The 26,062-nt window shown below is 43.0% G+C and overlaps 1 protein-coding gene across 9 annotated transcripts in view; it reads left to right on the top strand.

Moving 5' to 3' along the window:
• The window catches only part of ATXN7L1 (ataxin 7 like 1), a 65,805-nt gene that overhangs the window by 18,430 nt on the left and 21,313 nt on the right, over positions 1-26,062 (top strand). For 5 of the 9 annotated variants that reach the window (XM_035126548.2, XM_035126557.2, XM_060279547.1 and 2 more), the window contains one exon: positions 12,723-12,827. The exons of 1 other annotated variant lie outside the window; for it this stretch is intronic. In XM_035126548.2, coding sequence (XP_034982439.2) covers positions 12,723-12,827 — 105 coding nt within the window. 3 more of the 9 variants (XM_060279549.1, XM_035126555.2, XM_060279548.1) reach the window with 3 other exon arrangements.

The following is a 26,062-nucleotide window of genomic DNA, read 5'->3' as shown; positions in this document are numbered from 1 at the left end:
ACAATCCAGGATAGCAGCAGGAAACGGAGCTGGAATAAGGGAATTTCCAGCAAAAAAAAGGGAGGGTTGACAGCTATGCCTTAATGAGAGCTATAAATATAGGTTGAAGTGGACAATACTTAAGACATAACCTGCTGATTTTTAAAATAAAGTATTAATTGCTCCTTTTTTCAAATAAAAAGAACAACTAAAACTTTCTTAAGGCAATTTGAATGTCATGACAATAGAAACAACTGGATAAATGAAAACAAAACAATGGGAAAATTTAAAGTGTCTTTAAAGCACAGGAGAATAAATAGGTTCTTTTTTATGCACAAATGCAAGTAATGAGATAGACACTAGCCCGTGGGTAAGCAAACTAAGGCCTGGGGGCCAGATCCAGCCCAGTCACCTTCTAAATTTGGCCCACGGACAGTTCAGGAATCAGCGTGTTTTTACATGAGTAGAATGTGTCCTTTTATTTAAAATGCATCTCTGGGTTATTTGGGAGGCATAGGAATTCGTTCATTCCCCCCCCCCCCAAATATAGCCCAGCCCCCCACAAGGTCTGAGGGACAGTGGACCGGCCCCCTGCTGAAAAAGTTTGCTGACCCCTGCACTAGCCATTTGTGTGCAGGGACATGCTAATTCAGAGCATGCCCTCCAGCCTTGGGTGCTGCTGGTTTTACTTCACTCAGTAAAGGGATGTGGAGCAAGGTCTCATCTGGTAACGTATAAGGAGTGGAAAGGTTGGCATATATGCTCATTCCAGGTCCTTTTAGGACTTTCAGCTAAAGTTCCTTCGAAACCCCTCAAATCTGGACCAATATCTATCGGTCAGTGTTGATTTGCCAACCCTGCAGCGGTTGCGGTCCTTGGGGTCTCAAATTTCAGCGATGCCAAATTTTTTTTTGCCCCCTGCCTCTCACGCACCATTCTCAATCATATTTGTGGTGTCCTCTGCAGTGCCTGCGAGGCTCTGCACCCAACGCGACTAAACAGTTTACGCTCCCCTAAATCTGACTCTGGCTGTGGCCAGTGCCCAGGGTTAAATGCGCAAGTGAATTCTGCTCTAGCTGCAGCTTCCAGACAGAACACCGTACAGTAGCCAGCTAGATCAGGGGCTCCCAAACTGTGGTCCTTGGGTGAGTTTTATTCAGGTGATCTGTGACATGGGGGTTGGTTTGTGGCTGCAGATAGTAGACAGCACATCTTATATGCATTGTAATTCCACAGAATTCAAGGTGTAATTGCTACGACAGGCAGAAAAATCATAAAGTTGGTCCACCAAGCCATTTTCAAGTGGTCTTGGTGGAGAAGTAGGAACCACTGAGCTTAGATAGCCTACTTCTCCTTAGGTCTTTATTGTTATGATATAGTCTGGGAATGATTTAATCCCCCCTCCCCGCTTTCTTTTAGGAAAGGAATGAATTTTTAATTCTATTCATTTAATTCTATACATTTCTGCATTTGTTATCACACTTTCTACAAGGTGCTGTGGAGACAGGGTAATGCTAATAGGTTATAACTACAGCAGCTATTTTATAGGACATAACAGGACTCTTAGTGTCTATGTTTCTCTCTCTCTTTCTCTCTCTCTGACTACTGTGTAGAAGAGAACACAAAGCTACTTACTTGCAATCTGGTTTTCTTGGTGTGCTACACCCGTGTACATCAGGTTGCTAGTATTGTTGTTAATTACATTTGTATAGTGCCCTTCATCCGAAGAACACAGGGTGGTTCACAGCATAAAAAGACAAAATGAGAACACAAAAAACATACTGCAATAAAACAAAAGCAACCAATAACCACCCCCTCCCACAAGCACATTTAAAAGGCCGTAGAATGTTAACCCAAAGGCCTGGTTTTAGAAAAATGTTTTCGCCTGGCACCTAAAGAGATGTAATGAAAGTGCCATGTGAGCCTCCTTGGGGAGAGCATTCCACAAATGGGGAGCCACCGCAGGAAAGGCCCCTTCTTGTGTTGCCACCTTTTGGACCTCTCATAGGGGAAGCACGCGAAGAAGGGTCTCAGATGATGATCAAAGGTTGGTGGCAGGCTAAGTGGTTGCTTAACCCACCTTGCTTATGGATTCTCAAAGGATATGGCATTTATCTTATGGAGCTGACGTAATCTATCTATCTACAGTATCTATAAATGTAGGAGGGCCATGTTTGTTATAGTCCACTTTTATTGGAAACCGCTTTGACCGATTCCACTCAAATTTGGACACAGCGTTCCTTGCCAATACGAGACTGTTTGCAGAACCTTAGATTGTTAAGATCCCACCCCTAACACACATAAAAACATGATTTTCTCTTTAAAAAAGGGCAAAATATACCACCCTCAAGTGGACATCAAAGGAACAGACGGCAAATATTGCCATAATCGCACCCAATCCTCCTCCTCCTCCTAGGCTAATGCTGCTTTTCTTCTGCAGCAGTGTTTATGCTTTTTTAAAACCCTCCTATGCTTGTAAGGAGTCTGTTATTAATACGATATTGGAATCAAAGAGTTAAGTCATAACGATGTAAAATTTAGGCAAATGAAAGTGGTATGCAATGTTAAATGAAACCTTATTATTTTAAGTACAGAAAGATGGTCTCTGGAGTCTATTATGGGCCTCATTGTTAGCAATTCAGTTTGCCTTCAACTGAAAAGCTTCTGGAATTATGAATTTTGAAAAATAAAATGAAAAAAACTGAATCTTTCATACCTTGCTTTAACTTTTCATCAGCATAGATTCCTATCATGTTATTAAATGAAATATTTCACTATGTAGGAGTCATCAACACCCCTTCCCCCCATGTCACTGAGATGAAGTATTTAATTGCCCCCTGTTCACTTTATTTGGAGGCTAACAGTCTGCTTTGTCTTTCAGCAAAATGCTCACTGTAAGAACAGAAACAAATTTCAGAGATTGTGGGGTTTATTCTGAGGTGTTTCCATTTCAGCCTCCTTATTGTAGGAGAGTTTAGAAAGTGGGAAATAGCAAATGGTTTTTTTCATGGGAGGGGGCAGGGTTTTTTAGGGGGACACACACACATATTTTTAGGGTCAGCTACGGCCCACAATACATAGGAGGATTATGGCTTAAGTTAGTCATATCATGCAAGACAGGATTTATTGTTACAAATATATCTTTATTGGAGAATAAATTTGTTTTCTTCTTTTGATAATGTCTTATTTCTATAATTGTTAAGTTGGTAAAATACAGTGTGTATTTTCTAAGAATGCTACTGTAGCGCAATAAAATTGGAAATCTTAGCTGTGTGTCTGTCTGTGTTGTGGACTTTAAAATGTAACACACCTTTCCAATTTGGCCTGTTTAATTGCTACATTCTCAGGTTCATCCTTGGATCTGTAGCAATTTTACATCGTGCTATTGTGAATATTAGAGTGTCTATTAAGACAGTGTGATCCATTCATTTCCTGTTGGGATTCTGTTGGACAAGTGTCTGGTGGACTGTGCCTCTTGGCATTAACCACAAATGTGCATCATTGCTTTAAAATACTACGTAAGTAAAGGACATGAACTTCTTGTTTCCTTTCAGTGGTGAGAAGATAGCAAGATTCCTGAGCCAGGTAATCTTAAATCTGTACCACAATGTGAGATAGTAAAAATAACCGAGTTCTCTACCAAACGCAGCATCTCTGTTCAACCCTTTTCAACTAATCTGTCAATGTATTTCTCACACATTCATGAGATCATGGTTGGCCATCCTCATTAAGCACGCCGCACTTCACTCTGAATGCATTCTGGTGAAAAAGCAATGGTCTGTGAATATTATCTTAAAATGGGCTCAGTATAACAAATTGACTGTTGCATGAGAGGCTTAGCCCTTTAATTATGTGCAGCACCATGGCTTTACAGTCCGTGAACAGACAGGTCCAAGAAATTCAGCAATTTCTTGGACCTGTCTATAGTGATAAACAAATGGTTTTCATCCCTCATGATGGGCCTGTGGATCTGTTGTCACTTGTGGCTTCTACATGGTGGGCTTTGTCATGAATAGTTGCAAAGGAAAGGGACCAGAGAACAGTGTGCAAATGCAAAATATTGTGCTGTAAGTCATGTCTTTTGGGACTTAGCATGCTTGCGAAAAGCATGCTATACCTATGCACTGTTCTATGGCATATATATTGCTGCCTTCCTAAATAAAATACAGCACAACTTTCAGTGTGATCTGAAGTGTGTGGACTTCGAAGACCCACTGGTTTTCAGTAGGTAGTTACTTCTGAGTAACTGTGCTTGGAATGAGGGCTTTCTCAGGTGCAACCAGGCTTAGAATCATAGAATCATAGAGTTGGAAGAGACCACAAGGGCCATCCAGTCCAACCCCCTGCCAAGCAGGAAACACCATCAAAGCATTCCTGACAGATGGCTGTCAAGTCTCCGCTTAAAGACCTCCAAAGAAGGAGACTCCACCACACTCCTTGGCAGCAAATTCCACTGTCGAACAGCTCTTACTGTCAGGAAGTTCTTCTTAATGTTTAGGTAGAATCTTCTTTCTTGTAGCTTGAATCCAATGTTTAGGTAGAATCTTCTTTCTTGTAGCTTGAATCCAATGCTCTGTGTCCGCTTCTCTGGAGCAGCAGAAAACAACCTTTCACCCTCTTCTATATGACATCCTTTTATGTATTTGAACATGGCTATCATATCACCCCTTAACCTTCGCTTCTCCAGGCTTGTGCTTTTGCAGTCCCTTCCACCTCAAAGCCTGAAACTTATGAGGTTATCAGGCCCCTGAATCCATCTTTTGCTTCTCATAATTGTGGGCAATCTAAGGGGATGTCAGTAAGCTAGTTGGATTCCTTGCCTTCTGGCTTCCCCCTCTCCCATTGATCAGATGCATTTCAGGTAATTTTTAAAATCTGTTTTAGTATTTTAACTTTGTTTTAAAGTGTGGTTGTTAATTTTTCTTGATTATATTGCTATCTTTTTGTAAACCGATTTGAGGTGGGTTTTTTTTAACAACCAAGTGGTGCATAAATTTTATGAAATAAATAAAATAAATAATTTTGTGCTCAATCTGTAAAAAGCTCAGCTTGTAAAACATATGCAGCTTTTTAAGTGGTGGGAACATTTTCCTACTTGATCCTAGGATCACTTTATACATTACGTTATTTTTTAGGTACTCAATTGAAAATTATATAAACTTGTGAAAATGGCAAACACATGTACAGTATTACATGTAGGTAGCCGTGTTGGTCTGACGTAGTCGAAACAAAATAAAAAAATTCCTTCCAGCAGCACCTTAAAGACCAACTAAGTTTTTTTATTTTGGTATGAGCTTTTGTGTGCATGCACACTTCTTCAGATACACTGCAATAGAAGTCCCCAGACGCTTATATGTAGAGAAAGGGTGGGGAGGGGTATCACTCAGAAGGGTGGTGGAAATGGGTGATTGACCCCTCCCCACCCTTTCTCTACATGTAAGCGTCTGGGGACTTCTATTGCAGTGTATCTGAAGAAGAAAGCTCATACCATAATAAAAAACTTAGTTGGTCTTTAAGGTGCTGCTGGAAGGAATTTTTTTATTTTGTTTCGACATGTATTACAGAAATGCACTTGTTGGAGAGCCATGATTGGCTGCATCTTGCAGAGTTCATTGGCAAAATTGGGATTCCTTTCTCACCCATAGAGGAATTGTCTGGGAATATCCCCCATCCCGGTGCTTTTCCAAACAGCTGAATTTTGCTGCTTTTGTTTGATTCTCTCTCTCTCTCTCTCTCTCTCTCTCTCTCTCTCTCTCTCTCTCTCTCTCTCTCTCTCTCTCTCTCCACAGACACACACACACACACACACACACACACACACACACACAGAGAGAGAGAGAGAGAGAGAGAGAGAGAGAGAGTGTTTATGTGAAAGCAATTCACAATTCTTGGCACAATTTCTAAAGAAGTTTTAAAGCTTTGCCAAGGAACTCCCTTAATGACTTGCTGGATTTATTTTGTTATCTGCTTTAGCGCTATCCTCTCAGCAATATTTGTCTGTGCTTCCCATGTTTGCTTTCACCCAAAGGGGATGTATTTGTCCGAAAGCCAAATGTTGCCTTGTTACTACTTAGAACCACAGCGTTTTCTGCAGGTGTCAAACTGTATTATCTTTCCTCATTAAACCTGTTTGTTTGAGCACTCCTCTACCCACTGAAAGCACACACCCCTGACTTTACATTTGCCATTACCCCCACTAAATGAAATCAGGATAACTTCTAAGATTAATGAACTTGCAGGGCCAGTATGTCACATTTTTAGTGATTTCTGAGTTGTTTACTTGGAGATTGTTGCTCCATTCTAGGCATGTGTTCCATTGTGGGGACACAAGAGTGTGATTAATGAACTTGCAGGGCCAGTATGTCACATTTTTAGTGATTTCTGAGTTGTTTACTTGGAGATTGTTGCTCCATTCTAGGCATGTGTTCCATTGTGGGGACACAAGAGTGTGATTCCTGTGAAAGAGTCATACAGCTAAATTGGTATAATTCACTTGGAACATCTTGATCTTATTCAAAGGGTAATGATAGGATTGCATAGTTCCAGTCTTTGAATTCTTGTTAGTCCCGAATATTTTTTTCTGTGAACTGGAGTAGTGTGATTCAACTCTATTGTGTAAAATCCATACTGGCAGGCTAGGTCTTTAAATTGTCTTCTCCTTGGAAGTGTGTGTGTTTGTATGGATAAATATATCTACATATTTACATAAGAGAGTACACAGAGGACATATGTATAACTTCAAACCACAAATCATTTCTAGTTACATTTGGGACGATCACCATTTTATCGAAAACAATTATTGTGATGTTGTTCAAATATCCTCACTTAAAATGCCAATGAATGATTTGGAAATCTAAATACTGTATCTATTCTGAGTCAGCTATGAGAGAACATTAAAACAAGCTCTCTTGCAAGCAAGCAAGCAAGCAAACAAACAAACCAGGAAACAAAATGAATGTACCGGTATTTGATCTGCTATAGTTGTGCAATTATGGGTTTTTTTTTCCTGGGGGAGAGGAAATATTGCCAGTAGTTTTATACACCATCTGTGATTGCGCTCCAAAGGAGGAGGGGAAAACTAATTAAGTATCTTACCTTTCTAAAGAGTTAACTTTGAAGACCCACTATTTCTTTTTTACCTCCTTTTTATGAGCTTACTTTAACCAAATTACAGAACTGAATGGTGGCAGTTAATTTGTTCTTCTGTTAGTGAGCTTTTAGTGCTGGGCGAGGGATAATGAAAATTTCAAGAGTGGCTTGGAGCCTAGATTCCCATTTTTCTCCCTAGGAATCTGAATTGGGACTATGCTGCTGAAGAGAGGCCAAGTTGAATGGGATGCGGAGTCCCACTGGTAAACTAGCTTGTTTGGGGTAATAAAATCATTTGAGAAGATAAGATGAATTTGCCTTTGAGCTTAATCGGCAGAGCAATCCTTGTACCCCAGTACAGGGAGAGAGATGCCACCCCTATGTCAGCATAATGTCCACCATATCCTTTGTTTTTCCAGCCCAGAACAGGAGGGCGAAAACTGCTCCAAAAGGCACAGAATGGAGCTAGAGCAGACATGTTCCAAAGCATCCATCTGTGCCTAACTATCATGGGCACCTATCATGTTGGCTGGACGTGAAGGACACCCGGCTCATAAGTACTGTGTTTGAACACAGAAAGGGAAGGAAATAGGCATTTAATATATTGCCCAAACACCAACCCTGGGAAGAGACCTCCACATAGCTCACACAACTTCCCTTCAGTCAAGAGAGGAAAAGATTTTGTTTTGTTTTGTCAAGAACCAGGATAGATGGCAAGAGAAGCCACAACTGCCTACCAACGGCAACAACCTCCAGTGTCTCACTACCTAGGGCAGGCATCCCCAAACTTGGCCCTCCAGGTGTTTTGGGACTACAATTCCCATCATCCCTGACCACTGGTCCTGTTAGCTAGGGATGATGGGAGTTGTAGTCCCAAAACATCTGGAGGGCCGAGTTTGGGGATGCCTGACCTAGGGCATGGAATGTTATTCTTTGTTACCTGTGCTTCACTCGCACTGAAGGCTCCATGGACCCAAATATCACTCCCCAACCTTCACCCTTTGAAAACAACCATCCAAGTAGGAAAGGAACCACCACAAAGTGGTGCCATCTACTCTGAACTCGGACAGCTGCTCCAGAAGGATACCACAGCAAGCTATGCCCAAAGCGGCTTACAGCAAATATCCAAAACATTAAAATGGAGAACATTAGAAGTGCGAACATACAAAATACAGAACATGTAAATTCAAAATGACAACAATAGACAGTTTAGCAAACATGGAATACCTTCAATATCACAGAAACAAATCTAGGCTTTAAGTACATATATACAAAGCAAAAAATGAAAGCAGGCAGAAGAGTTTCTGGTTCTGTCCCTTAGTGCCATAGAAAGAATTTAGGAACTTATCTTGTAAGCTATCGTGATAGTTCTCAGAGGACCAAAAAGAAGGCAACAAATGGGGGAGGGGAATGAAGTGGTTTTAAGTGCATTAGCTCTAAATATTTTGACTGCAGTTAGGATAGTAACACTGCCAATGCCCTCCTACATATTTTATTTTCAACACTGTCGGGTTCTTTGCCGTTTCCCCCCAAATTGCACATTATTGAGGTGAAATTTCATACCTTTCAGTCTGAAAAGTGATTTCTTATGAAAAAGTTCCACCACCTCGTTAAGTATGTGTTTGGCTGTGGTAGCAATCATTGGTGCAGTCCCTCTGTGATTTTTAAAACTTCAAACCTGTAATCCTCTTTAGTGAATCTTTATAAAGGCTGTTGAATTGCATCATCTAATTGGACTGGGTGCAGTCTAGGGGACGTTGGGTGTCTAAATTTTGTTGTGGTCTGTAGAATTCAAGTGCACAATTATGTGCTCTAGGCTCGGTTGCTTTATTTTCGGTGAATGGTAGGCACACAGCGTTTTCTCTGCGTTGCACCTTGAATGTGTTAGCATCTAACATTGCAACTTCTTCCACTCTTAAATCTAGTGTGCTGGGGGTTTTATGGTCTTCCGTTTGACAACTTGAATTAAAAGCTAGTGGCATTTGTAATAAAATTGTCAGAAGAAATTGACAAAATTCTTTTTTCTCGTATGTAAGATGCAGAGGGCTGCTTTAGGAGCCAAGAGCAGGACTTTGGAAGTAGTACAAGTAGTGTATCTGATACAGGATGGTGTGCACCTCATTGACATCATGCACAGAATAACCCCCCCTTTTAAGGTGTTGCTGGGGATAAATGGACTCCCAGTTAGTCTAACCATTCAGTAGTTCCGCTTTACCATTCATTTCAACAAGGGTTAATCCAAATACTGATTGCTTAAAATTAAAGCTTTAAAAGGAAGAAAGGAAGTTGAAATTGTGGCAGGAGAATGACTGACCTCATAATCACTGAAGAATGGGTGGAGTTGGTAGTTCAGGCTTTTTAGAAAATGTTTGGGATATTTCGGACGGTGGCTGATGTTCGCTGCAAGCCTATTAGCATGTGAGAGTTAAGAATTGCCCGTTATCTGAGAACCTGTTAGGTCACTAATTGAAGTCACTGGAGGTTGACTGATAAATGCAAAGGGTCGGGACCCCCCCCCCCCCGAGGTTCCTTTCCTCTGGCTGAAAGAGCCCTCCTCCTGTAGAGGAAGGAAGCCTTTGAATTCAGAATATTGTGTTTACTCGAATCTAATGCTCACCTTTTTTGGCCAAATTAGGTGTGCATTAGATTTGATGGCACATTTACATTTGCCAGCAAATACTTTTTTTGGTTTCAAGGTTCTGAAAACTGAGGTGCGCATCCCATTCCATGACACATTACAATCGGGTAAATACGGTATTTGCAGACAGTGAGCTTTTTATACTTATTAGTGAAAAGCAGTGCTGCTAGTCCTCATGTTGGCAGTTATTGACCATTGCATTTTAAGTTGAATCATCCTCTTTCTTTGAGAGTGAAAGAGAATGCCTCATAGGTATGCTGCTGCATGTACTGTATGTATATATTTTTAAAAGAGACTGGGGCAGTGAGATTGCAAGTACTATAAGTGGCATTTAGGGGGTGGCACGGTCACTTCCGCACAGACACACCATCACTGCTCTCTGTGTTGACACCATGACTCGTATTTGAATGTAGAAGTCCGAGGGCGGACTAAACTAGTCATTTTTCCCCCCTGCTGATTGCTTCCTAATTAACTGAAGAGCTCTCCCAGGTTTGTTGTTGATGGAAAATTCTATGCCAATCATTTCTATACCTCACCCCTAGGTTGTAAAATTTAATGAGAAAAGTGAAGGCTGCACCTCAGCAGCTTGTGTGTGTGTGTAAACAATGGCCAGGAGTTCATTTCAGTGTGCGTTGTGTAGGATACATCCTTGGGAATACTGCTTGAGGACTGGTAATCAGCATTGACATTTCCCGTGACTACCAACACAACCAGGGGAGATTTTTCCTGTTCCCCTTTCTGCCTTGCCTTGTCACTAGTTCCTGACTCTTTTAAGATTAAGTCAGGAGCCAAACTTTATATGACTATAACTTTGGGTAAGCTTCCTTCTTGAAATAACTTCAGAAATGTGATTCTTTCTTTTTTTGGAGGGGGTTGGTGAATATTTGCATTGGTTCTTCTTTTACTTGAATGCCAGTTACCTTTGATAGTCACAGTAATTGAACATGTTGTGTGTGTGTGTGTGTGTGTGTGTGTGTGTGTATATATATATATATATATATATATATATATATATATATATATAAAGGTAAAGTGACCCCTGACCATTAGGTCCAGTCGTGACCGACTCTGGGGTTGCGCGCTCATCTCGCATTATTGGCCGAGGGAGCCGGCGTATAGCTTCCAGGTCATGTGGCCAGCATGACAAAGCCGCTTCTGGCAAACCAGAGCAGCACATGGAAACGCCGTTTACCTTCCCGCTGTAGCGGTTCCTATTTATCTACTTGCATTTTGACTTGCTTTCGAACTGCTAGGTTGGCAGGAGCTGGGACCGGGCACCGGGAGCTCACCCCGTCACAGGGATTCGAACCGCCGACCTTCTGATCAGCAAGCCCTAGGCTCAGTGGTTTAACCACAGCGCCACCTGGGTCCCATATATATATATATATATATATATATATATATATATATATATACCCTGTTTCTCATATTTTAAGACATACCCATAAAATAAGCCATAGCAGGATTTTTAAGCATTCAAGGAATATAAGCCATACCCCGAAAATAAGACATAGTGATAGGCGCAGCAGCGATGCCGGCCGTGGCAGGAGGAGGAGGGGGGAAAAAATAAGACATCCCTTGAAAATAAGCCATAGTGTGTTTTTTTGAGGAAAAAATAAATATAAGACATCCTATATAATAATGTCCATGTTGTCCCTGCGTCCAGATGTCCCGTGTGTCCCTGGGGTACTGCGCATGTCCCCCAGAGACACAGGGATTGGACGGAGGGACAACCAGGGACACAGGGATTGGACCCGTGCTCTCGGGACACAGGGAACAGCCAACTGCCGCTCCGCCAACCGCCGCTCCGAAGCCCAGTCTCATGCTGGAGGTGCGCGGTGAGGCGGCGGGGGAGAGAAGCGCTCGCCCCCCCCGGCAGCCTTGCCGCACACCTCCGGCATGGGACGGCGCTTCCTCGGGGAACCCGAGGAAGCCGAAGCGGCAGCGGGCGCGGAGGGAGGCCCGCTTTGGCTTGGCAGCGGCGGGAAGAAGGGGAGGAATTCCTCCCCTTTTCCCCGCCGCCGCCAAGCCAGTCCCGGAGCCGAATTGCGGCGCGGCGGGGTTTTTCGCCGTTTGCCTCCCCCTCGAGGGAAGGCAAACGGCGAAAAGCCCCCGCTGCGGACTGGCTTGGCGGTGGCGGGAACATCCCGCCACCGCCAAGCCAGTCCCGGAGCCGAATTGCGGCGCGGCGGGGTTTTTCGCTGTTTGCCTCCCCCAGGGGAAGGCAAACGGCGAAAAACCCCCACTGCGGACTGGCTTGGCGGTGGCGGGAACATCCCGCCACCGCCAAGCCAGTCCCGGAGCCGAATTGCGGCGCGGCGAGGTTTTTCGCCGTTTGCCTCCCCCAGGGGAAGACAAACGGCGAAAAGCCCCCGCTGCGAACTGGCTTGGTGGTGGCGGGAAGACCCGCCACCGCCAAGCCAGTCCCGGCAGGCCGCTTCCTCTAGCGCCCGTTTTTAAACGGGCTAAAATCCACTAGTGTCTTATAATATGAGAAACACGGTATATATATATATATATATATAGTGGTGCCCTGCTTAACGAAATTTCCGCTTAACGAAAGGTTTTTTCTAGCAGAGGTTGCCTCGCTAGACAAATTCGTTTTACGAAAAATTTGTCTAGCGAATCGCGGTTTCCCATAGGAATGCATTGAAATTCAATTAATGCATTCCTATGGGCAAAAAAAATTCAAAAAAATTTCAATGCATTCCTATGGGATTCGCTAGACGAATTTTTCGTTATAAGAAAAGACCCGTGGAACGAATTAAATTCGTCTAGCGAGGCACCACTGTGTGTGTGTGTGTGTGTGTGTGTACAGTGTGTGTGTATATATATATATAGAAAAGCTGTATTCCTAAGATTCTCTTCTTTGTAGTCATACTGATATTTTATTTTCCCCCTGAGTGTATTTTTAAAATACAGTATGGTGGAATTGTAACTTTTTCTTTTTAAAAAAATTTTTTTTTAAAGGACAACTTCTAATACTTGTATATATATATTTTTAACTTTCCCACAGATATGCACTTATTTGGCCATTATCCAGCTCATGATGATTTCTATCTAGTAGTGTGCAATATCTGCAATCAGGTAGTCAAGCCACAGGTTTTCCAGTCACACTGCGGTAAGTGAAAACTTTTGTTCCTGGATTACGGGCTCGGTGTACATGTCCCAAAAGAAATGGTACATTAGCAGTTAACTTCCTCCTCCCCCTTTTTTAAGCTGAACTTCTCATCTTGTTAAACCACTTGAAATTCACTTACCTTGCTGAGGTTGGAGCCCCAAACGCACAGAAAACACTTTTTTTAAAGGGTGGGATGGCAGATGCGTGTTTGATGCTCATCAAAGCTGGACCAAAAAATTCTGTTGCCTAGGAGAGAAAATCCAAGTGGCACTTCCCTTCCCGCTCGTCAGGGTTTGTTTATTATTTCATTAAATTTATGTACCGCTTGATGGTAGAAAATAAACCTCAGGGCAGTTTACGAAAAAGATAAAGCCAAGAAAAATGACAAAATGACAAAAAATTAAAACATACAGAAGGATAAAAGTGCAATAAAATAGACTAAAACAATTTTAAACTCCTACAAACCTTCTAAACATCTGTGCAGGCTTTCCACAGGTGCCTAAAGGAATACTGCCACATGGTAGGCACGGTTATGTGTACTGACCAGTGTTAGGTCTGCTGCAGAATGAGATTTGCGCCACTTGTGCTCTGGTCCTCGTCCAGATTGTCTGGAAATCCTCAGAGTACCGAAGGGATGCTTGGGCTCCCAAACACCGAGGAGGACGCTCAGGAATGATCATGTTAACTGCCCATTTCATCTTGCCATAATCAGCCTTCCCTTGCTGCCTGTGTTCCTTTAAATGTCAGGGACTATTCCCTGTGCTAACTCCCACGAGAGTATTCAGGAACACACCAGGTTCCATCAGTCTTTGAGGGAATCCCACCCTCTCAAATGGGCTCTCCAGCCTTACAGGGAGGAATTGCCACTATTAGTCCAATCTTAACCAGGTAATGGTCGGACCATGACAAGGGAGTGCATCGCAGTCCCCCTATCTTCAGTCCATTCTTGTATCACTTGGGGCAAAGATCACATCAAGAGTGTGCCTTGCCTGGTGTGTGGGACTGCTGACCATCTGAGAAAAACCCATGGTTGTCATGGAGGCCATGAAGTCTTCGCCTGGCCCGACAGCAGCCTCTGTGTGGACATTGAAGTCACCCAGGATTATTGTTTTAGGGTCCTCCAACAGAGACTACCTCAGCCAGCCTGGTTCAGGGTTGCAAGGAAGTCAGTAGAGCAGCAGCATCCCTGATGTTTCTCTCCGGCTCAATACCAAAGGCAGACCCAAGCCCATTCCAAGGTCAAGAGGAGATGGCGTTCTTGTAGATAACACCAGCATCCCCACCTTGACACCCACCCCCCAGTCTAGCCTGGTGCAGTATGGGTAAGGTCAGGCCCACCCAGCTCACTCACCCAAGTCTCAGTAATACAAGGCAAATCAGTCCGCTCACCCGCAGTCAAGTCCGTTGTGGACTGATTTGTGATTCAACAACAGAACCACCAGATCAGAGGGCTCAGTGGATATGCTACCAGAGAGTGTGTGAATGTTCAGGGAGGTAGGAGAGGTTATATTGTTAAGTTATATCCTTCCCAACTTGTGTTCACATGTTCTACAATTTACCAGAGTAACATTCCCCTTTTTAAACTTGTACAGCGGATAATGTCTTTGCTAGGTTTGTATAAGCCTCTAAAATACCGTAGGTTCCCTTGGTAATTCCCCTTTATTCCCTCATAAAAAGATAGACCACGACAGTCTTGTATAGTTTACTCACAAAAGGATCCCAGAAGGCAGACTTAGGTTACAAATAATATACACCTGGAATCTATCCCATAAGGAGATACAGTATATTCCAGCGTATAAGACGACTGGGTGTATAAGACGACCCCAACTTTTCCAGTTAAAATATAGAGTTCGGGATATATTTGCCATATAAGAAATACCGCCCGGCATATAAGACGACCCCCGATTTTTGAGAAGATTTTCCTGGGTTAAAAGGTAGTCTTATACGCAGGAATATACAGTAGTTCCTTTTTCCTCTCTTGGCTGGGAGCCAAGAGAGCATCTCAGGCTAAGAAGATATTCTTCAAGGAATGGAGTCAGAGAGAGAGAGATGTCTGCCTCCCCTGAGGTATTTTGTTACCTGCACAGGTGAGGCCACACCCACCTTTGGTCACATACAGATGAAGTCTGTCCCAGCCCAGGAGGAAACATGAACTTCCAACTGGCTGGTCCAGACATCCCCTTTTTTTATGTCCACTCTAGGAATGTTGTATTTGACTGCTCTGTGTTTCACATCCCACAGAGAGTTCTGGTGGAGTGAAAGGGCTGGAACAAAGAACAAAGCCCCCCAACTCCAGTCATGCTTTCCCCTCCCTACCACCACTGGAATTGTAGCAGACTCACAACTGCCACTCCACTCAGGAGCATTACCTAGGGTTGCCATATTTAAAAAAGTGAAAATCTGGACAGAAAAGTTGTTGATGCCACCATTCATGGACCACAGAACAGTAAACTAAGGCCCAGTGCTAATAGGCACCCCACACTTTCAGAGGTAGATGTTAAATCCACTAGCTACTCTCCTCCCCTTGCCTCTCACTCAGCCAGCAGTTAAAACACTAACCCCCACTACAAACAGCGCAAACACTGCAATCGGATGATACACAGGCCCAACAGCTGTTGCAGCACAAACACACTTGCTGGCTAGGAGAGAAGACCAGGCAAGGAGCGCCAGCCTCTTCCTGTTTCTCTGTGGGTCTGCTCTCCAAGAATGATTTATGGTTGTAACATTTGGGGGCTTTTTAGTTTAGAGAAAAGGTGAGGAGAGGAGTCATGATAGAGATGCCTAAAATAATCCTTGGCTTGGAGAAAGTTTTTCTCCCTCTCCTAAAACACCAGAACTCAGGGGCACCCAATGAAACTGCATGCTGGAAAAGTCAGGACAGATGAAGGAAAGCCCTTCTTTGCACAGTGCCAAGTTGAACTATGGAATTCGCTTTCATGAGATGTTGCAATGGCCACCAACTAGGATGGCCCATTTAATGGAGAATAAGGCTATCCATAGCTGAAAACCTTAATGCAGGCATCCCCAAACTTCGGCCCTCCAGATGTTTTGGACTACAATTCCCATCATCCCTGACCACTGGTCCTGTTAGCTAGGGATCATGGGAGTTGTAGGCCAAAACATCTGGAGGGCCGCAGTTTGGGGATGCCTGCCTTAATGGCTGTGCTTTGTTTTCATTCTTGGAGGCAGTGTGCTTCTGAATACCAGCTGCTGGAAACCACAGGAGGAGAGAGAGAGAGAGTTGTTGCCCTCAGGTCCCCCTTGCAGGCTTCCTTAGGCTGCCGTGAGAACAGGATGCTGGAGTGGATGGGCCGCTGGCCTGATCCAGCAGGCTCTTCTTACATTTTTAATCTCGCTCATCCCTTTGGCATGGCAAGAAGGGAGACGGGTTCTGTTGAGTGAGCTTAGTCTCTGGACCTGGAGCTACAGGCAAAAGTCAAATGCTTCTTACTTCCAAGCTACAGGGGTTAGTGAGAAGCTTCCTCCTCCACCTTGCATTTTTTACTTCCATGCCTGGGGGCTGCTCTGAGTGTTTGTAGGGCACAAAAGCAGAGCAGGTCCATGCACCTGTGAGATGAAGGGGTAAAGGTGGATGTGCATTGGCTTGCTCTGCACACATGGTACATGCCAAGATTAGAGAAGGTGCAGAGGCAGAGCGAGCCTCTGATTTTCTGCCTCTCCTTCCTAGCCACAAGGTTGAAGCTAGAAAGAGGAGCAGATTCTCCCATGAGCTTGCTGTGAGTTCGACACTTGGGATAAAGAGGGTCCCAGTTGATTAATCTTTGACTGGCCAGGAAATCACATTCTGTTGATTGCTGCCACTAATTAACACCGGGGACAGCCTACAGACATGAGGTATTATCCCTGTGTAGCCACCATTGAAACAAATATTTATGCCCATGGATCAGAATTGCCTGTTTCCCACTCTGCTGTCTGTCTCTTCAATGGCCAAGTTTGGATTACTTTCTTACTAGGCAGAAACTATTCAACATTTGCAAAGGGGGTATGTAGAACTCATTGCACATGGGTCCAGATGTTGCAGTCAGCATGCTACATGCAACCTGGGAATCTATGAAGTGGGAAGGGTGGACACAGTCCTGTCCCCCCCCCCCACTGTTCATAGCATCTGTGCAGCATGAGGACTGTGTGAACTGGGCCATAACCAGCCTTCCCTTGCTTTATAGCTGGGCTGCCTCTGTTCCTTGAAATGTCAGGGACTGTTCCCTATGCTAGCTCCCACCAGTCCACATCACAATGAATACAGGACTGATACAGACCTGCTAGTCCACCATGGCTGTATGCATTTCTTCTTCTTCTTCTTCTTCTTCTTCTCCTTCTCCTTCTCCTTCTCCTTCTCCTTCTCCTCCTCCTCCTCCTTAAATTTTTATACCGCCCTATACCTGGAGGTCTCAGGGCAGTTCACAGAACAAAATCAAAATATAACACCACAAAATATATAATCAAAATAAAAACAACCTAATAACCCCACCCCCCAAAAAACCCCACGTTTTAAAAGGGCGTAGGATTTGTCAGTGAAATCAACCAAAGGCCTGGTTAAAAAGGAACATTTTTGCCTGGTGCCCAAAGGTGTATTATGAAGGTGCCAGGTGAGCATTCCACAGACGGGGAGCCCCTGCAGAGAAGGCCTGTTTTCATTTTGCCACCTTCCAAACCTCTCGAGGCACGAAGAAGAGTTTCAGAAGTTGATCTCAGGGTTCATATGGAAAGAGGCAGTCCTTGAGGTATTGCAGAGTCCTGAGCCATTTAAGGCTTTATAGGTCAAAACCAGCACTTTGAATTGGACCCAGAAACTAATTGGTAGCCAGTGCAGTCGGACTAGGATCAGTGTAATACCGGTATTGCTCCAGTGAGCAAACTTGGCTGCTGAATTCTGCACTAGCTGAAGTTTCCAAATTGTCTTCAGAGGCAGCCCTACATATAACGCATTTATAGCGTTAACACATTTCAAGCATGCACACACACACACAAATAGTTCTGGGAGCTGTAGATTGCTAAGGGTTCTGTAAGCTAGCTCTGTTAACTAAATACAGTAAGCCCGCAAGATTCCAGAGGATCTTGCCTAGGGCTCTCGTACCTATGGGACCACCTCTCCTGGTATGCCCCGCGGAGGACCTTAAGGTCCATAAATAACAACACTTTTGAAGTCCCAAACCCCAAGGAGGTTAGATTGGCCTCAACCAGGGCCAGGGCCTTTTCAGCTCTGGCCCCGGCCCCGGCCTGGTGGAATGCCCTACTGCAGGAGATCCGGGCCCTGCGGGATTTGACATCTTTCTGCAGGGCCTGCAAGACGGAGCTGTTCTGCCTGGCCTTTGGGCTGGACTCAGTCTAACCCCCTCCCCTCTCATTTATTTATTTTTGATGGAACCCTTATATGGGATTTGTATATAATTTTTCCTCGGCTCTTTTTGCTGGCCCATGTAGGACCAGCATGGATAGTTGGCCCCGGTGAATAATTGACGTTTTCTCCCCTTATGGCTTTGATCTATAGGCAACCACTAAAACGAGGCTGCATTTTAAGATGCATTTTAAACTGTATTCTAACTTATATTTGAATCAGCTGGTTTTTTTGTTTTTTAAAAAATGTTTTTACTGTATTTATATTCAGTGTTAGCTGCCCTGAGCCCGGTCTTGGCTGGGGTGGGCAGGGTATAACTAAATAAATAATAATAATAATAATTATTATTATTATTAAAGCCAAAATTTTGTATAGTCAAAACCCATTGGGTTCAATGGCGGGTGGGATGGCCAAAGTAATCTTCCCCTGAACCTTTCCCCCTCCCCCTCCCCCCCTTCTCATTTTTATTTTTGCCACTTGTGTAAAGCTGAATGGACACGAGTTCAGTGTGCATAAATTGTGGGTTTACTGTATGCTTTAAATGTGTGGTGTGCATGTGGCAGAAGTTGAATTCCACAAGCTTCCTGAAGAAAGGTACCTGCTGTTTGCAGTTCTTGCAAGTGTGTTCTGCACTTCATCACAAAAGCAGCAGACCAGGACTGTGGGAAGTTCCTACCTTAAAGCATCCTTATTCAGCAGACCATTCCCTTTCAAATTAGCGAGATTTGCTTTCAATCAACATACTTAGGTTCTGGTGTAAAATTATGTTGATCTACCCTGCCGAAAAGAGTATTGCATTAGAATGAACAAGTGCCAACTGTAAACAAATAAGATTCCCACCTTGAATCTCTCTACCCCCCACTGGCCCTACAAATTGGTATTCAAGTCGTATGAAAAGGTAGCATGATGCAAGTGAATGGGCACAGCAAAAATACTCTATTTAAATATTGGAGTTCATACTAGCCATTGGCTTTGAGTGCCAACCCTGTTTATGTTGATCTGGAGGTACAGTCCTGGGTGTGGGTGGGTGTGAGAGAGCGAGATGGAGCAGCATATTCCATTGTGCTAAATTTACAGATTGCCTGTGTAAGTAGAGGGAAAGACTTCAGATAACTTTTGTGGCTAAACAGTTTGCTTCTTTAAGCTGCCCTTTATTTGAAAGTGCACAGCTAATCAACAGCCTCGCTTTATTTTCAGCATCTGAAAGCTTCCTACATATTTACGCACTTGTTAGAATCACTTTTTTGGCTGCTTTAAATAACAGCTACCTCTTGCGTAAAAACTGAAGGCACCATAGGCCACAACACCGACTGATCTTATTGACAAAGAACTAGGGCCTGTCTTACAGTGTGAAATAAGCTGGTCTAACATGTGACTTTGTGGCCCCTTTGAAAAGAATATTATCCTTTAAAACTGTGTTTAATCTCTATTTCTCTGTCTAGCATACGGATCATAACGTTCCCAGTCGTGAATCATAGTAGGTGTGTGTCATCAGAAAAACAACAACCCTCTTTTATTATAATTCTCACAGTACAGTAAACCGCCATAATATTTTGTGACTTGTTGTCTCACCAAGAGGTCTGGGAATGAGGTGTAGATAAGAGTTAGAAATTTTTTTTTTTAGAATGGGGGAAGAAATTCAAAACGCACAGTGTTAAGGTGCTTCTTCAAACCATAGGTCAAATAGGCATGGCTGTAAATCTCTTACAGGTGTTTGCTTGCTATTATGTTGTGGCTGAATCTTTCATCGGCACCTTGGGATGATGCTGGTGTCCAGCATGGGATGTCTTCCTTTCACGCCTTTCAGCTATTTTTCTTTTCTTTTAAGAAAGTTGTATAGCATGCTAGAGATATGAGGGGAGTGGTGAGGCTGAGGAATGTCTTTCCAAATATGTGTGCCTGCAAAACAGTGTGTGGATTGAAATTATTCACACCGTTGCTAAGGAACTCTGACCACTGTTACATTCAATTTTGTATTTTTGCACGGCCTGTGGGTTTATTCAGCAATTTCAGCACAGGAACAGGAGGAAAAAGCTATCTATTTTCCCAATGTGGCAATAACTTAATTTAGCTTTTTGTCCCTGTCATTTGAAAAGAGTTCTATTGGAACACTCAGATTTTCATAGCTTCTCAGCTGCTTGCATATACATAGCCAGCAGAGGGAGCTCATATCATTACATACTGTATTTGGCCCTTGCAACTATTGGCCTCTTCTGGAATCTGAAGGAGGAGGCTTTAACAGTAGAAAGCTGCAGTCAAACGCTTTCTTTTCTGCAGGTGTAATTCTTGCCATCTCACTTGGAAGTTTAGCACACAAATTAACTGGTGTCCTAGAACACTTTTAAAATTGGATTCAAATTTTAACCTGCACTGTTGTCTTTCTTGGTTCACAAGCACTGCTTTAAACAAGGCGGGGGGGAGGGGGGAGAAAGTAGCAGAGCAAATGAGAACAAACGTTCCAGAACTGTATGAATCTCATCCAACAGTGTTGGTCAGTAAGGTGTAGAAACAGATTTCAGCTTTCCTCTCTCCCCTCCTTGCCCCCTCCCTAAACGGAATAAGATCTGAAGCAGATTTATCTCATAGCATGTCATATGTGAACAAAAATATATCCAATAATAGATCTATTGCTCCACGCTTGATAATCGCCTGACGGCTTTCCCAAGAGGAGCAATGTATATTTAATTTATTATTAGTTGTTATTCAAGGGAGTTGGTTTTTCTGTTACACGAGCGGCTGTCGCAGGCTGGCGTTCTCCTTCCGCCTGGAATATTCTGTTGAGCCCTGTTTATTTTCTTTTACCAAATTAGAGATAAGCACTGTCTCTCCTTCTGTAGTTAGTTGGCAGTGCCCACTTGTGAGGTGCAACCGGAGCTTTATCGGTGATGAGTAACAAATACGGTCAGGAGAATTCTGGGCTAATTCGATTGCTTGTTTGTGTGCAGGCTGCACACAATTGTCCGGAGGAAGCTGAGTAACGGATTGTATATTACCTTGGCAGGTCGCGTTCCTTTGCCATGTCTGCTGACTAATGTAGGTGACATGACGGGGGAGAATCTGTGGGAGAAGGTGGTGCTTAACCCTTGCCCCGCTCGCTGCTCCCCCTCCATACAAACTCCTCCTTTCCAAGCTTTTCCTCCTGGCTATGCTTATTCCATACTTTTTGAAAGTGATCTGGAGCAGGGTGACCCATCTTTTTTAGATCAACATGGACCCCGCGGGCCACATTGTGCATGTGTGCAGGGGGCGGGGTGGGGGAGCAAGGCCAGAATTTGACACACACACACCCTAGCCCTTGCCCTGCTTTCCCAAAGCCAGCTAAGCGAAGTGTCAGCCTTTGGAAAGGAGGCACAAGGCTCTGGCAGGGTCCGAGGCCCTCCCACCTCCTTCCCAAAGCTGGGAAAGCACAACTAGGCTTTGGGAAGGAGAGTGATTTCAGTGGGTCTGTTCTGTGTAAGGTTAGATGCCACCCCTTAATTTCAACCCTTCAGTCTCAAGCCATTTCTGTAGTTTCCGTTGTCAAATCATTACAAAGCAAGCTACAAAGAGCAGCTACTGACACCGCCACATGTTGAGAACTTTTGCTTCTGTTGAAAGCAGTACTGCAACTTACTTTGAGGGCGGTGGGGATAAAGTTGCTTTTCACATTCTTGTGCTTTTTGTTAAAAGTAGCAGTTAAGTTTGAATTTGAGCTTTGGCAAAATATTTAGGAGAAAGGTATGTGGGAGGTAGAAATTTATCAAGTGGGAGTGAAGGGGAAAGTTGCCTGTATTCGGCTAATAGACTCTGCTTCTTCTAATTGCCTGTTGAAGTGGGGAATCCAATGGTGGTTTATGAAGCTCCATGCAAGCAAACTGGGGGAACTTCAAGAGCAAACCAGTGCAAGGAGAGGAGTGGAGCCTCGCAAAAAAACCCACAGTGCATGTGCAGAAACATTTGAGCGTGCTTTGGACTGTTGGGAACATGGCTTTCCTTTCAGAGTTTGGGGTCACTCATCTGTTGCCCAACAAGTGGTCCAGTGGGTTGGACCTGGGTCTGGTAGCCAAATCTCCCAGTTCCAGCTCAGGTGCATTCTCCCAAGCTCTTATAAATTCATAGAATTTTTTTTTAATGCACTGATGCTCCTCATGTTTGGTTTATGGAACTGTAGTTATTGGGGGAAATGATAAAGCATACACTGTTAAAACAGAACCAGGTTTTATTGGTATAAATGACTATAGTCACCATTTGTAATATACTGGTTTTTTTAGAATGCATTATGATACTCTTCTGTTTACATAAAACACACAAATGGATTATTTGGCTGTATTTTGCCAAGTATTTTATTCTCTAGACTCAGGAACCATATTTCAGTGGGTAGAGCACATGTTTTGCCTGCAAAATATTATAGATTAATTCGGTATAAATGAAACTTGGGTAATAAGGTAGGGGAAAGCCTCTCTTTGAGACCTTAAAGAGCTGGTGCCAGTCACAATAGTAGCAGGGACAAGTAACTTGTGGCCTTACAGGTGTTTTTGGACTCCCATCAGCCTCAGCAGTGTTTCTCAAACTTGGGTCCCCTGCTGTTGTTGGACCACAACTCCCATCATCCCTAGCTAGCAGGACCAGTGGTCAGGGACGATGGGAGTTGTAGTTCAACAACAGCTGGTCACCCAAGCTTGAGAAACACTGATGCAGTGAATAAACTTTTGACAGTAGAAAAAGAAATAATGGTCTCTTGACTAATTGAACAACAGACAAGATAGCTGTCTTTGTGTGACCAGAGTTGCGGCCAGTGCTAAGCCACATTGTGCACAGATGGTACCTAATTGTGTGGTAGTCCTGAGCAGTGTTTTCAAAATGCAAAATGCCATGGTAATTGGGGGGTAGGTTTACTGCCATCCCTACTTAGTCACCTTGAGATTTGCCACCAACAAAAACTTTATTAATGTGCAGAGTATTTTTCCTTTTACAGTATAATGCCTGTGGTTGACTTTCTCTTTTTTAAGCTGTTTTAAAAGTTCTATTGTCTAACTGGTAGGGTGTGAAACCTGGTTAGTGATGGTGTTTTGTGTCTGTAGTCAAAACAGTTGGTGGCTGCAAGTGTGCTGCTTACTGGAGCAGTCATCTGCCTCGTTTCCAGCCTTTGCAGAATACTTAATCATATTGCTGTCATTCTCTGACGGTGTCCGTAATGTGAATCATTTCATGTTCCAGCAGTACAAGTTGTTTACAGTCGCCCTAGAATTGGATTAACTTGGCAGGCTGGGCCTCGGTGTAAGTCCTTTTAGTTTACATTTCTTCTAGCAAGCTGTTTTGTATTACTGTGTCTTCTTGCTGATTTCCCCCTCCCCAGCAGAAATGAGGAGTTTTTAGCTGTTTTATGTCGGAAGACAATGTGTGTAACCAATACAGGAAAAAGTGCAACTTGGTGGGTGTTTCAGCATTTGATTGTTTTCTAGTAATGTCACTGGAGTTAACAGGTTTCTTAAATTGCTTTTTTAAAAAAAAATCAAAAACATCAGCACTCTTCTTCGACCTGGCAGTATGTGTCCTTTGTTAGTTTACAGAAGAGCCAAAGCTAAACTCTGTGCCATTTCCTTTTCAACAGTGCAAATACAATTGGAGTGGATACAGTTTGAAGATTGTTTTCAACCAAACTTGAAACTATGTTTATCCAACTCTCTCAGGTTATACATTTTTCTTTGGATATTTTCTACCACTCCTACAACGCTCTAATTTGTTAGCAGACTTTCCCTCTCCCTTCCTTCCTGTTATTTAATTTAATGAAGAAGAGTGTGTGCTAGACTTTGTCACAAGGAAAATGAAAGTGTTTAGCAAGGTGTTATGGCGATTGGCTGTGAAGTAACTGCCTGTTATCCCTAATCTTCCCAATGACTCGAGTTATTTGGCTCATTACAAGAGTATGCTTTTTGTATTAAAATATGCTTGGCATTTGGTTTAATGTTTAAACCTTTAAAACTGGAAGCATACGTCATATCAGTTACTAAGATAGTAACCTACAAAGTTGTTGACTTATGACAGGTATGCCTGTATGATTTAACTTTCCACCGAGTACGAAATCAGTTTTGTTGCATGCTTAATGAAAATTCCGAATGAAGTGTGTCAATCTATAGCATTGTGATATTAACAGGAAGTTCATTGCAATAGCACATTAACACCATTGTAAATGAGTCCCTACGTCGCTCTGAGTCTCTGGTTTTCAATTTTGTAAGCTAACATTGATAAGTACAGTAGCTTTCTAGCTGGGTCAGTGGTGGCCTGATTTTCCAGTTTTCACTGGGGATCTTGAGCTCTATCTCAGTAAGCCTGCCTGAGACAAGTAAATTTTTTGTTGCCTGTGTTCTTCTTTTGCTTCCCAGTATTTTGTCTGCCCACAGAGTTATGTCCCCATATCCAAGCACTCTGTGAGTGCTTAAATGTTGGGAAGGCTGTGGTGACTTGCAGAGCTTCATATAACGCTATGCTGTATTTTCATGAGGCTCATTTTTCAATGTAAAAAGTGCCCTTTCAGTAAGTTAAAAGAATCTGGCAAACTGCGCACCTTCCCTTCAGTTACTTTATGCATTTTTTTGCACCTTATTTGCAACATTTATTTGTTGAATTACTGCTGCTGTCTCATTTTATTTTAACTTGAAAGGGCTTCTTCATGGCATAGTCCATGACAATCAGGGATCATGTAATGAACATAATGACATCATAGCACTGCGTAGTCTAAGTCTTACATTTTACAGAGAGATTTTGTTAAAAAAAGTTTTAGTTGTTGTAGAAAGAATATCAGTGGAGAAATTCTAAGTTCTCTTATTATCCTAACTGTGAATGGAGAGAGGGAACTTATCCCATTGACTAGGCAACAAGGCTGATAATATCAGATTTGCCATATTATGCTGGTGTTTTTATTGCCCACCACCATTGCATGGGAGAACTCTTGCCCTGATGCAGCTCAAGCTATCCATGCATGATTGGCGGCGATAAAGATGCTACATTTAATCAACCCCACATCACCTGATAGGGTGGAGGGAACACTGGCCTGATTGCTTTGGCAGTGGAGGCATATCTAAGGGGCTCAGCAGTCCTTTTATGGTTGGTCCAGTAAGGAGGAATGCTTTAATCAGCAGAAATGGGGTTGAAATGGTCGAATTCTTAGCCCACCAAGTTCCTTTTGTAGATTTTTCTTTAGCAACTCATTTCTACTCTTCTGTTGCTGACTTAGCATCCTGTGGCTGCACAACTGAAATTTACTTCACTTCCTGCCTTTTTGCATTTGTTGTTCCTACCTAGGGCTTTTCTTTATCCTGAGGTGATAATGATTTGTTTCACTCCAATCAGCGATTAATCTGTAAGGCTGGGGGGAAATAGGAAAGCATAGTAATAATTTGGAGTTATTGGCTCTCACCTTTTTGTGTTTTTCTCCAAATAACTGACAACTGTAGCATATGGTGACTTGGGTAATCACAAAGTTCAAAATTCAATACAAATAAACAACCTTGGATAATAAACAGGAATGACAAAACTTTTTTCCAGCATATGCTCAAGTTATTGGCTGAAGACTGTAGCATGAATAAACACAATCTGATATGCTAGATTTTGATAATGTAAAGGCATAATATTCTAGGCTTTGTCCTTCTCACACATTCCTGTTTTCTTTTCTCTTTTTTCTAATGTTTGCAATGTTACTTGTGATTCTTGGCTTGTGTTCTTTTTAAGAACTCTAGTAAGCACTGCACATTTTTGAGCGGTTGAGATCATGTTGCTACTAAAGATAGATTATCCAACTTCATAATCTATTGACATAAAGCTAATCCACACAGTTTTAACGTTGGTGGATGTGAATTAAATGTATAACGAGGTATTGGCTTTTGCATGCATGAGACTGTAC

This window comes from Zootoca vivipara, chromosome 10, assembly GCF_963506605.1.
Source record: "Zootoca vivipara chromosome 10, rZooViv1.1, whole genome shotgun sequence".
NCBI lineage: Eukaryota > Metazoa > Chordata > Lepidosauria > Squamata > Lacertidae > Zootoca > Zootoca vivipara.
Note: the sequence above shows the minus strand (reverse complement) of the source record. Positions and strands in the feature narration are given on the sequence as shown.